Consider the following 14,049-nt stretch of genomic DNA (forward strand, 5'->3'; position numbering starts at 1 on the left):
TTCACCAGATTCGCGCACAAATCCAAATTAGTGCCAATTAAGGTCATAAGTACATAAGTATTGCCATACTGGGAAAGAACAAAGGTCCATCAAACCCAGCATCCTGTTTCCAACAGTGGCCAATCCAGGTCACAAATACCTGGCAAGATCCCCCCCAAAAGTACAAAACATTCTATACTGCTTATCCCAGAAATAGTGGATTTTTCCCAAGTCCATTTAATAATGGTTTATGGACATTTCCTTTAGGAAGCTGTTCAAACCTTTTTTATACTCCACTAAGCTAACCGCCTTTACCACATTCTCTGGCAATGAATTCCAGAGTTTAATTACACGTTGAGTGAAGAAACATTTTCTCCGATTCGTTTTAAATTTACTACATTGTAGGTTCATCGCAGGCCCCCTAGTCAATAATTGCTTGTTAACAGTTAATTATTGATTGTTAATGGCATTTTATCTAATTCATTTGTGCACAGATCTCAAAATTGCATGCAAATTTGGGCTATTTTGTTTATGGGGTCCCTTGGTTCCAAATCTATCTCTATAATGTTATACCATGAGCAACTCAAATGTTCTCACAGCGTGTAGTTGCCTTAATATTTAAACTTCAATTAACTGGACCTCAATGCATCCACCCTTGGCATTTCACCTTCAGGTGAATGAGCCCTTTTATTACAAAAGAACGCCAAAGTTGTCAATGGAGCTATAAAGCACAGCCAAATGGAAGAGCAGCTCACACAGACTCAAACAGCAGATTCAGTAAGTAACGAGTTAAAGGCAAACCACACAGAGAGACAGCTCACAGCTGTGCTAGAAAGTGCAGCTAAACAGAAGAGCAGCTGACACAAACTGGAAAAGGAGAGCTCCACAGGAAACAGGGGACAGTTGAAGGGAGGGAAGAAGTAAATTTGCGGGGCACCAGAGACAGAGATCTGAAGACCTCTAGATATGACTTTGCAGACTCAGGCTGCCTGCAAAGCTCAACTGGGAACCAGTTAACCAACTGGACCAGGAGCAAATCACTCAAAACCAGAGGCTGAAAGATGTGTCCGTCCACCTGCTAGAAATAGAAAATAGAGAGGAGCTGGACTGGATGCCAGAGAGATATATCTCAGCTCAGTTTTCATTTCTCTGTCTCCACCTGCTGGTTGATGGACACAACTATCCCACATGTTCTGGACTACTGGGAGGCTATGTATGGAATGGAATTCTTACATTTTATCATCACAAAAGTATTTTAAAGCAACAAAGAAACTTAAAACAAAATCTCATCCACCAGAATAAGAGTTTTTAAAGTGTGCTCATTCCAATGTGTTAAATTAAACAACAATCATTGATGGGCATTTATTAGTAATGAATGCCCCTTATATGAAATCATTTGGCTATCCAGTAAACAATGCAGCATTAAACTGACAGGCCCATTTTTTTGTATAGCAGCTGCTGTCAAAGCATCAGAATTTTACATTAAAATGTAATCTTGCAGTTTCCTTTTACAGTATAAAGGAAGGTCTTATTTCCTGTGTCTCATCGTCCTCACCAGGCCTGCAAACACCAATCATATTTTGTGAACGAGCTGCACAGGGCATGGCAGTGATAGCTAAAACCATGAGGAGAGGGCACAAGGCAAAGTAAAACAGGAGACAACTGCTCAAACATATTCAATTTGGCAACCGAAGAACAGGTAACATCAGTTCTACAGACTGCTAATATGAACTCCATCTAGCACGTAGAACTGATGCTTAATGGAGATAATAAAACCAAACAAAATAAAAGTTAATATCTAATCCTAAAATAGTGCCTTACTAATCCACTGTAGTGTATCAATAGCTATTCTGAACCAGCTATATTTTTCAAAACAATGACAAGGTCGCTGACCAGATGTATCAAAATACAAAATAAGAAACTATATTTTTCTGTAAAATATATACAATCTTCGAAGGGAATCTAAGTAAACATACCAGTAAAAGGAGAATTAAAAATCAATTCTAAATAAAATGTTCATAAAATAATTTTACAGCAATAATGATATTTTTGCTAAGAACGAGTCATCTAGTTAAAAAGGTTTTATCAGGGTCTTTCTTTTGGAGTATATTCATCTCTCAGCATTTTGTAGGCATGTCATCAACTGGTCCCGTTAATTGTCTAGAATCATAATATGCACAAACAGCATGGCGGATGGATACTGGTTTCCGTTCTTGGATAAGAGATGAATGTGACGATACCCTTAAAAGAGAAAACAAAGATACTAATCAACACACTTTCTTTATAATGCAAAAGAGAATTAAGTCCACAGCTATAACAGGATTGAAAATGCAAAACTATTGACTGTCATTGCAAAGCGGTGTTGGGGAGAGAGGGGAAGTGAGGCGGCTGTGTTGGCAGATTGAGGCCAGAGAGATGAGAAAGGCGGCAGCATTAAATCAGGGTCAAGGAGGGGGTGACAACCGTAGATCAAGACTGAAAAGGAGGGGAAGACAGTGGCTGCAACAGCAAAATCAGTCAGGGAAGGTTTCCCCCAAAAATTACAAAATAAAAATATGCAAGAAAAAGGCACCATTTTCTTTTGATAAATTGCTAAAGAGAAACAGGATAAAATCAGGGCCCTAGTGACAAGCTTGAATTAATAGCTATCTAATCAATGTATCAAATTCGTATTGTTCTTTTTTTCAACCATTATATTCATTTTTCATCCCACTGCAGGAATTATCTTGATCAAACAAAAAAATGAAGGGAAGAAATGTGTCTAGAAATTATTCTTTGTCTAATTTATATTGTTTTATTTAATTCACTGAAACCCAAATTTATCTAAGTGGAGGTATAGCTAATAGTTAATAAAAGGCTGAGAGCCTGGGGAATTGGGTTCAATTCCCACTATTGCTCCTTGTAGCCCTTGGCAAGTTACTTAACCTCCATTGCCCCAGATACAAAAGTTAAGAATATGAGCCCACTAAGGACAGAAAAGTACCTGTTTATAAAATATGTAAATCGCTTTGGTTTATAACACAGAGTTGGTATATCAAATTCATGACTCATATTTGCTAGGATTTATTTACCATCCTTTTGAAGAAATTTACTCAAGGCAGTGTACAGCAAAGTGTAACCCAGACACGGTAGCGTTCCTAGTTAGTTGGCCACCAAGGGCGGGTCGCCACAGGGCCACCCCCCCCACCTTTCCGCCTAGCAAGGTGGTGTGTTGCAGCGGGCACGTGGCTGTCGGCTCTGCCGGTCCCCTGCTCCGGAATAAGAAGTAACATCAGAGGGGGCAGGGGATCGGCAAAGCAGACAGCCATATGCCTGCTCCATGCACCCCCTTACTGCTTGCACCTGGGGCAGACTGCCCCCACCACCCCACCCTTGGTACGCTACAGCCCAGACATTGGCAAGAAAACAATTACAGCAATAAAAATAACAATACCCATTATGACACAATATACTGTTTACGATGTCAATATACATGGAATCAGAAGAAGTGTATGTGTTGTAAGCAAGATCTGCTGCATTAAGCAGAGCTGATGTTAGACCTTGTGTGTTTGACTAGCTAGTTAGTTGCTTCTTCCATTAAAGGCTTGGGAGAACAGCCAGACATTAACCTGCTTCCTGAACTAGAGGTAGTCTTGCATTAGGTGAAGCTTGTCTGGGAATGTGTTCTGGAGTGTGGAGGCTGCTCTGGGAAAGACTCATTGTTTGGGGAGACCCAAGTTTAACCTGGGGGAGGGGGGATTAGGCATACAGATCTGAACCATGCTAGATATACTCTTATTGACAAGTGATGTCTTCAAGTGTACCTGACAACAGATTTCTAAGCAGCCTGCAACTTTTATCATGTTATCATGAATCGTGGGTTATTTATTTATTTATTAGGATTTATTTACCACCTTTTTGAAGGAATTTAATCAAGGCGGTGTACAGTAGGAATAGAACAAACATGAGCAATAGGCAATTACAGCAGTAAAAATATTCAAATAACAATACAAAGTATGGCATGGTGTACTACTTACAATGTCAACACAATACATAATAGAACATTTTAATTGATAGTGAAGGATAAAGCAAAGATGGAACATACCGATAGGAAAGAGAGTAAGAGTTAGAAAGTAAGGTTACTGATTTAAAGAAAGTTACACATGAGGTCAGAGAGATGGTTAAATATTATCTCAGCTACGGTAGGAGTGGATAAATGTGTCCTGCTGCAGTATGTGCAGCCCAAGACACTCCTTGTGTGTGTGAGTGAGACTAACAAGTTACATTTTAAAATATTTAAAACTCTTATTTCAAGCACTGACAGATGCTTTTTGCAGGGCTGGTGCCTCCTTTGTTGCTACACTATGCAAATAATTACGTTCCCCCCCCCCCCCCCCCCCCCCCCCATGGATTCCTACTGAACTCTTCACAGCCTTCCCTTTTGTCTCAGCCATAACCTTCATGAATCTGAAACACCCTCTACATGTGCACTGGAGCTGGAGTAAGGCTACCAGATTTCTACACAATGTCCTTCTAGTGTAAACTGCCAGATGTATTAGAAAGAAATGTAGAACGCTGCAAAATTTTCATTCAGAGCCTATAGCACACCTACCATACCATAACAGAACTGACAGGACTCTCACAGCACCAACCCTACCTATGAAAAGGCAGCACTAGAGATATTATATTGAGTTCAAGAATAGCCATGTAGCTCCTACTGGGAAAACAAAACAAGCAGGACCGCTACAGCAACTAACACTAGCTGAATCCTGCACATCAGCAATATAAAACAAGGGATAAGACAGCTCCTCATCAAATACAGAGCAAGGACCACAAGTTAGAAATGGAATTATGCAGGAACCCTAACATGCAAGGTATTTGTATGCAGGCCAACAATTTTTGTTTTGTTTAGTTCCTTTTCTTTTTTGAAAGGATTTTTTCATTTTGTTCATGTTTTTGTTGTTGTTTAAGGGATATTATCTATAAGCCAATGACCAGAGCCATTCTTGCCACTCTACAGCAACACACCACTAATCTCTCTTCATTCTTTTTAACCCTCATGGCTGGTTGATTTAACAGGAATACATCCAGGGACTTTACTTCCTTTCTAACCAGCTCCTTAAAAGTGCTCACCTCTTTCCAGTATTGTGTATTATCCTACATAAGAACATAAGAATAGCCATATTTGGCGAGACCAATGGTCTATCTAGCTCAGTGTCCTGTTTCCAACCGTGGCCAATCCGGGTCACAAGTACCTTGTAGAAACCCAAATAATAGCAACATTTCATGTTAGCAATTCAAGGGCAAGCAGTGGTTTCCCCATGTCTACCTCAGTAACAAACTATAGACTTTTCCTCCAAGAACGTGACCAAATCTTTTTTAAAACCAGATACGTTAACCACTGTTACCACATTCTCTGTCAACAAGTTCCAGAACTTAACTATTCATTGAGTGAAAAAATATTTCCTCCTATTTATTTTTAAAGTATTTTCACGTAACTTCATTGAGTGTCTCCTAGTCTTTGTACTTCTTGAAAGAGTAAAAAATCGATCCACTTCTATTCATACTACATCACACTAGATGTGAAAAAATGAACCCTGCTCCCCTCCCCCTCCCCCACTGGCGTAGCCAAACCTGACATTTTGGGTGGGCCCAGAGCTAATATGGGTGAGCACTATAGTAACATAGTAGATGACGGCAGAAAAAGACCTGCACGGTCCATCCAGTCTGCCCAACAAGATAACTCATATTTGCTGCTTTTTGTGTATACCCTACTTTGATTTGTACAGACCGTATAAGTCTGCCCCGCACTATCCCCGCCTCCCAACCACCAGCCCCACCTCCCAACCACTGGCTCTAGCACAGGCACAGACCGTATAAGTCTGCCCAGCACTATCCTCACCTCCCCACCACCAGCCCTGCCTCCCAACCACCGGCTCTGGCACAGATCGTACAAGTCTGTCCAGCACTATCCCCGCCTCCCAACCACCAGTCCCGCTTCCCACCACCGGCTCTGGCACAGACCGTATAAGTCTGCCCAGCCCTATCCCCGCCTCCCAACCACCAGCCCCGCCTCCCGATCTTGACTAAGCTCCTGAGGATGAGCACTATGTATATATGTAGTGTTTCTTAGGATACTATAAAATAATGCCTTAGAATGCACTTGATCATGAATTTCCAAGTAGTCTGCCCAACAGCTGCCCTGCATCTACATAAACCAACATACTTATTTAATGGAAAAAACAGTATTTTTATATAGTTACATTATCGTATATCTTAAACTTGACCACAAATAAGTCTACTATAATAGCAAAACACCTCAAAATATGACAAGATCCCCGCCATCCATCCTGCAGCTAGACATTAGCCCTACCCTACCCCCCCCCCTGTAGCTTAATGTCAGCCCTGCCTAAACCCTACTCAACCCCCCTTAGTCTGACATCTCTCCTGCCCTTCCTAATCTCACCCCCTCTCCACCATAAAGCACACCAGCATTAAATATAAAACCTTTTATTTTTTAATGTCCTGCACACTGCAGAGCCCACCTCTGAAACCTGCTTACATTAAATACAAAACTTTTTTTTTTAAACCTGGGATCTGGGTACTGGCAACACTTTCATAAAAGAGCCCCCTAGTAATAATAATGGGAGATGTCAAATACTCTAATATCAGCTGGGCAAATATGTCATAGGGATATACCAGGGAAAGTTCAAGTTTGTTTAAGTTTTAATATACCACCCAATCAGGAGATTTTCTAGGCAGTTTACAATGTCTACCGTCAGAATAATGAAGGGAACTCCATTCACAGGCAGTAAAGAGAAGTTCTAGATGCCATAAATGGAACTGACCAGAGGGGAAATTACTTTAGATCTAGTCCTTACTGGTACCCAGGTCCTACTGCAAGGAGTGATGTGGTGGGGCTGCTAGACAACAGTGTGATCAAATTTGTCATCACTGCAAGGAAGACGATTAAAAAAAAAATGTACTGATGTAACACTCAGGGGTGTAGTTATCAAGGTGGGCTACCATAAAGACATGTTATTTTACCACTAACTCATGCTATTTTAGCACAGGTCCCATTTTATGCAATGAAGAGATTAAAGAAAAACTATTAGAATTAGTTGCCAGTGTCAAATGTTTGTGTGAGGTGTGATGGACATTTAAAAAAGAACATTTTGGAAGCCCATATAAAATATATTCTGCACATAAAAAAAAAAGGGTTGAAAGAATACAAAATGACCAACAGTGTGGTTTAGCAGTGAGATGGAAGAGTCTGTGAAAGCCAAAAAGAGCATTTTTCAGAAAGCGAAACACAGAACCTAATTAAGAAAAAGGGAATGCACACAAGCACTTGCACATTGTCAGATGAATTGTATAAATGGTGCTTAAAAATGCACATGTAAATTTGGGCACACACCCAATTTGCATTTGCACTTTAATTAACAAGCCTATTAGCACCAATAATTGGGCCATAACAATCAATTATTGGTGCTAATTGGCAACAATTTGAATTTACACGCGCATCTTCCTAGACAGGATTTGCATGTGTAAATCCTTTAGCGTACACCTGAAAAGGGGGCGTGGCCATGGAATGGGCATGGGCGGGTCAGGGGTATTCACTTAAAATGCATGCACTATTATAGAATTTGGGGGATCCTTGCCTAATTTAGGCACAGGGCTTTACGCCACAGTTCAGCTGGTGTAAATCTCCGTGCCTAAACGTTGGGGCCGGATTCCAGCACTACGCACTATTCTAGAAACAGTGCCCAACTCAGAGCATCATTTATAGAATAGCGTTCAATGTGCATTTTTTTCTTTTTTTGGCAGCAAAATTTGGGTGCCAGTTACTGAATTTAAGTCCCAAGTGTAAAAAAGTAATAATGTACGCCGAGAGACTTTGAAAAGAAGCTTGCTCTAGTGGCAAAATCTAATAGTAAAAATTGTTTTCCAAGTATACCTGAAACAAAGGACCTATAAGGAACTCAGTTGAATCACTGGATGACCAAGGGGTAAAAGAAGTGCTCAGGGAAAACACAACTAGTCTCCATTTTGAACAAAGGGAAATCAGAGTGCTTAAGAAAACCATTTCAAGTTGTTGTCGAACCAGAAATTTGTCTAAGGCTCTTAGCTTTATGATGGGACAGATTCTTCCAGTTTTCTTTATGACCAGGAAATATTTGGATGAAATTCCCTACCCCTTCTCCCTTAGTGGAACCAGTTCAACTGCATTAGACTGTAAGAGCGAAGAGAGCTTCTTGCTAAATATTTCCAGTACTGAGAGTTTAGCCAGGGTCCTCTTAAAAAGTGTACTGTCAAGTTATTCACATTCACCACGTAACCCAGTATGCTCTTTAATTCTGGAACTCCATCCAGTGTGGTTTTACTGGTAAGAGTCTGAGGATACCTCTCCCATGAGCTCTGAATGATTGTCTTCCCCCTCTATCAGTCATGGACCTGGGAGTTGATAGGGTGTTTAGTGACCTCACAGCTCCCAGAAGTGAATCTGTGTCTGACCGGAGATTTCAGCAGGTGTTACAGATGTTTGACTGAAATATCCCAGGAATTATTTTGACATTTTGGATGCCTCAAACTTCAGCAATTCTTGAAGCCAAACAGATCCTATGTCTGGAAGGATTCCAGTTTCAGTGACTTATTCTGTCCTCTCTCTATTTGTGGTACTCCAAGCGTTACTTAAATATATGTCCATATAGAGAATGGTTTTGTAAGCTTTGTACCAGTGGAGTTCCTAGGGGGGCTGACACCCAGGGAGGATCGCCGATGCGCCCCGCCCCCGGGTGTAGCGCCCCCCCCCCCCCAGCGAAAGGATATCCCCCCATTCCGGCAAAAGAACCCCCCCCCCCCGGGTACACACTGCTGGGGGGGGGGGGGTGCCGTGCGCCGGTCGACTTTGAATAACTTTGTGTCATCAGCAAATTTAATTACCTCGCTAGTTACTCCCATCTCTAAATCATTTATAAATATATTAAAAAGCAGCGGTCCTAGCACGGACCTCTGAGGAACCCCACTAACTACCCTTCTCCATTGTGAATACTGCCCATTTAACCCCACTCTCTGTTTCCTATCCTTCAACCAGTTTTTAATCCACAATAGGACATTTCCTCCTATCCCATGACCCTCCAATTTCCTCTGTAGCCTTTCATGAGGTACCTTGTCAAACGCCTTTTGAAAATCCAGATACACAATATCAACCGACTCCTCTTTGTCCACATGTTTGTTCACTCCTTCAAAGAATTGAAGTAAATTGGTCAGGCAAGATTTCCCCACACAAAAGCCATGCTGACTTGGTCTCAGTAATCCATGTCCTCGGATGTGCTTCGTTCGTTTCCATGCTTCCTCTGCCCCGGAACAGGTTACTTCCTGTTCCAGGGCAGAGGAAGCATGGAAACGAACGAAGCTGACCGGAGCGCGGACCGCCCCCACCACCCCCACCCCCCCCCCCCCTTGGTACGCCACTGCTTTACACATGTTCAATAAAAATCCTTACCTAATTTAGGCTCTTAAATGGGACTGTATATTGTCCAACAAAATCATTTTTGGATGATGCATCATAATCTTCCACAACAAATCGGACCAGGGCAAGTGCGGGGACATCAACATCAAAGGTAAACTTACTATTCCACATAGGGTTAAAACCTGCACGAAAAATAGGAAAGAGTTAAGTCCTGAAAACTTTATCTTTCGGTAAAGTTAAGCCTATTTTCAATCTCCCAGCCATACTTTTACATTGTTCACAAGGTCCAACACTGTGTACATCTTTCAAAAAGAGACAATTTTATTACAGACTGATAACAAATTAGACTTTTCAAGGACACTGTAAAGACATTACAGCTCAATGCACAACCCTCATAAACTCAGCACAATGCCAAACTCTCTGCTAGTTCAGTTTTGCTGGGGCATTCCTATTGCTCTTGATTACTGAAATCAGATCTCACAGGCTAGCCTAACACATTATGGGACTTTTGTTCACGACTGAGGCAGTTCTACAACTGGGCTCGTCCATTTAGGTCCCCCCAAGGACGTGTGTTGAGAGCTTATTGTATAATGGCTTCTGGCTGCCTGGATTTCGATACAGAACAGTAGTGTAACCAATCGGCATGGCTTATATGTAAATATCCACAGTTACATCAACTGTAGGCACTGGTGTGCTGGTAAAATTTTAACAACAGCCTTTCTTTCCGGGAAAAGCTGGCCCAGCCAGTGGCGTACTAAGGGGGGGGGGCGGTCTTCCCCGGGTGCACGCCGCTGGGGGGGGGGGGGTGCCGCGCGCCTGTCTGCTCCGCTCATTCCGTGCTCCCTCTGCCCCGGAACAGGTTACTTCCTGTTCCGGGGCAGAGGGAGCATGGAACGAGCGAAGCAGACAGGCGTGTAGCACCCCCCCAGCAGGTAAAAATGCACCCGGGGGGGGGGGTGGCCTTTCGCCGGGGGTGGGGGGGGTCGTGCTGGGTGTCCTTTCGCCGGGGGGTCGCGCTGCACCCGGGGGGGGGGGGGGGTGCATCGGCGATCCGCCCCGAGTGTCAGCCACCCTAGGAACGCCACTGGGCCCAGCAATTTGTGGAGGGTGGCCTAGAAGTGGATTGGGGGGACAATGCATTCCTCTCCCCCCCCCCCCCCCCCCCCCCACTTTGTGCAGACACGCTAGGCATACCTTTGCTGACAGGGATGCCAAGCCCTGACAGCCAAATAAATGGACTGCTGCCACTCCCCGCTGCTTGTTTCTGGCTCTGAGCAGCATGCTGGGACTTCTCGCACATGGAAACTAGGAATTCTATAAATGGTGTGCAAATTTCCATCACAAAATTGTGCGCTAGCCTGAGACACACAATTAACTAATTTAGCTAATGACCCAATTAGCTCTAGTAATTGGGTGCAAACAATTATTGGCGTTAATTAGCAACAATTTGAATTTGCACGTGCATTTTGCCAAGCGCTATTCTATAAAGATCCACGCGCAAATCTTATAGTGTGCAGTGTGGCTGTGGTTCAGGGGTGTTCACTAAAGATGCGTACGGTATTACTGAATACTGGGGATCCGCACCTAATTTATGCGCCAAGATTTACACCTGGTTTCCATTGGTGTAAATCCTTATGCCCAAGGTTGAGCACAAATCCCAGCTTAAGTGCTGCTCAGAGTGCACAGGCAAGACTTGCAGGAGACCTCTTGGCTAGGGGGTGGCTTATGCCAGCCATTAAAGCAGAAGGGGCTCAAGTTGAAGGTGAGGGAGCACAGGCCTCCAAGTGGAAATGCCACTGGTTTATTCATGAGCCTTCTATGAGAAACTGAAAGACTTTCCTGAAATCCAAACAGACTGGGATGCTTATTTTTGAAGCATATGGACGTCCCAAAATGACAAAACGGACATCCATGTGCTTGAAACTTCCAAATCCCAATTTTGCAAAGGCAGCATTTGCATCTGTGTTGTGGGCATGTTTTGGGCAGGTCTAAAGAGGGCCCAAAATCAGGACGTCCAACAGCAATTACTGAAAGGAAGGAAACATCCAAGTCTAAAAAGAAGGACATCCTTAGTTAGAGCTGTTTCAATCATGTCTAGGGTACAGAACGGTGCTCTGATTGAGCAACTGGTTATTGGAGGGATTAATGCATTAGACCTCAATCTCCCAGTGGTTGCTGACCACTCCTTCTCCCCTGAAAGCAGGGCTGCTGAGAGACTGAGCCGGGCCCGGGGCAGGGCCGCCACCGCCGGAGCTCATGACAGAGCTGCCGCCCCCCAGGATCGTCGCTGCTGCCGCCCCCACCAGCATCACTGCCACTGCCACCCTCCCAGGATCGTCGCCGCTGCTGCCCCCTCCCCCCCCCCCACAACTCCAAATACCTTGGCTGGCGGGGATCCCGAGGCCCCGCCAACAGAAAAGTTCTTCCTCCAGCACTGTTCATCACTCTGCCGCATTGCCTACCCCTGCAGCTGCTTTTTCTCTCACGTCACACATGCTCGATTTCAAAACTGAGCATGTGTGGCCTGAGGGGAAAAGCAGCCGCTTTGCAAGCAATGTGGCAGAGTGAAGAGCAGCATTGGAGGAAGACCTCTTCTGCTGGCGGGGCCTTGGGGGGACCCCCCGTCAGTCAAACCAGAGGCCCTGGCCCGAAGTCCTGCTGTGTCTGCTCCTCCCCAGCCTCCAAGGGGGGCCCGGCGCCGGAGTTTTCTCTCTCCTGCTCCTGTTGGGACGCGATCACCTGGGTCCCATCAGGAGCAGGAGAGAGAAAGACCCCGGCACTGGGCTCCCCTTGGAGGCCGGGCCTAGGGAATTTTGCCCCCCCTGCCCCCTCCCTTTCGGCAGCCCTGCCTGAAAGTGAAACTAGGAAGGAATACCAGGCTGCGTGACAGATTCAGGTATTATAGGCATTCTGAACACAGCAGCATGCAGATCTGAGGAGTAGCCTAGTGGTTAGTGCAGTGGACCATAACCCAAGGACCCAGGTTCAAATCCTACTTTGTAACTATTTTTTTTAAAATTGTGAGCCCTCAGAAAAATACTTAATATATAGGCCACCTGCAAGCCTGAAAGCTATTGAAGTGGTATTTTTCTGTTCCTAGAGGGCTCACAATTACAAAATAAAAAAGTTAAAGTATAATTTGAACATGGGTTCCTTGGTTTACAGTCTGCTGTCCTGTCCACTAGGCTCCCCTCTGCTCTGTGTGGATGCCTGTGTTGCCATTTTCTAAGAATGCTGCCATACAGACGTCCATGCCTCTTGTTTTTCCCCTGTTCATAATTTGGACAGTCCAGTTTGTAAAATGGCTGTTCCTGCTGGACATCTCCAGCAAATAGATGTCCATCTCACATATTTTCGAACAGGAAATCTCAATGTATTTCCTGTTTTGAGAATACATGTGAAATGGATGTCCTTTTGGGACGTTCTGATGTGGACATCCTTTCAAAAATGCCCCATCACATTTAACACATGTTCTCAACCCAGTTCTCTGGTCACCTAGTCAAAGAAACTAATCAAATGTATGTTGCATGATCTTCCTTTGGTGCAACCATGTTGCCTCAGAACTTGTAACTACTGGAGTCTAGGAAGTTCACTATCCTTTCCTTCAGCAACATCGCTATTACTTTTTCCAACTACCAACTAAGGCGTACCGGCCTATAGTTTCTCATCTCTCTTCCCTTACCACATTTCTGAAGAGGGACCACATCTGCCCTTTTCCAATCCCATGACACCTATCCAAGAATCCATTATACAAATCTTTAAGAGAACCTCCCAGAACCTCTCTGAGCTCCCTCAATATCCTGGGATGGCTCTTTGTCCACATTCAGTTTTTCAATTTGTTCATAAACACTTTATTCAGTGAATGGTGCGGTATCTACTCCATTTCCATATACACTAAGTACATAATTATTGCCATACTGGGACAGACCAAAGGCCCATCAAGCCCAGCATCCTGTTTCCAACAGTGGTCAATCCAGGTCATAAATACCTGGCAAGATCCCCCCAAAAAGTACAAAACATTTTATGCTGCTTACCCCAGAAATAAGCAGTGGATTTTCTCCAAGTCCATTTTAATAATGGTCTATGGACTTTTCCTTTAGGAAGCCGTCCAAACCTTTCTTAGACCCCGCTAAGCTAACCACCTTTACCACATTCTCTGGCAACAACTTCCAGAGTTCAATTACACATTGAGAGAAGAAAGATTTTCTCCGATTCATTTTAAATGTACTACTTTGTAGTTTCATTGAATGCCCCCTAGTCCTAGTATTGGACGCTTCACATCTACCCTTTCCACTCCACTCATTATTTTATAGACCTCTATCATATCTCCCCTCAGTTGTCTTTTCTCCAAGCTAAAGAGCCCTAGCCGCTTTAGCCTTTCCTCATAGGGAAGTCGCCCCATCCCCTTTATCATTTTCATTACCCTTCTCTGAACATTTTCTAATTCCACTATATCTTTTTTGAGATGTGGTAACAAGAACTGAACACAATATTTTTTTTTTTTTTGTTACATTTGTACCCCGCGTTTTTCCCACTCATGGCAGGCTTAATGCGGCTTACATGGGGCAATGGAGGGTTAAGTGACTTGCCCAGAGTCACAAGGAGCTGCCTGTGCCGGG

The 14,049-nt window shown here is 43.8% G+C and overlaps 1 protein-coding gene across 3 annotated transcripts in view; it reads right to left on the reverse strand.

The window, feature by feature from the left end:
• Positions 1 to 372: 372 nt before the first annotated feature.
• PLCD1 (phospholipase C delta 1) overlaps positions 373 to 14,049 on the reverse strand; it is a 187,466-nt gene continuing 173,789 nt past the window's right edge. For all 3 annotated transcript variants that reach the window (XM_030197912.1, XM_030197919.1, XM_030197903.1), the window contains exons 14-15: positions 9,464 to 9,612; positions 373 to 2,220 (exon numbers count right to left, since the gene is read on the reverse strand). In XM_030197912.1, coding sequence (XP_030053772.1) covers positions 9,464 to 9,612 — 149 coding nt within the window. In that variant the 3' untranslated portion in view covers positions 373 to 2,220. The remainder of the gene's footprint in view (positions 2,221 to 9,463; positions 9,613 to 14,049) is intronic.

The sequence above is a fragment of the Microcaecilia unicolor genome, chromosome 1 (genome assembly GCF_901765095.1).
Source record: "Microcaecilia unicolor chromosome 1, aMicUni1.1, whole genome shotgun sequence".
Classification (NCBI taxonomy): Eukaryota; Metazoa; Chordata; class Amphibia; order Gymnophiona; family Siphonopidae; genus Microcaecilia; species Microcaecilia unicolor.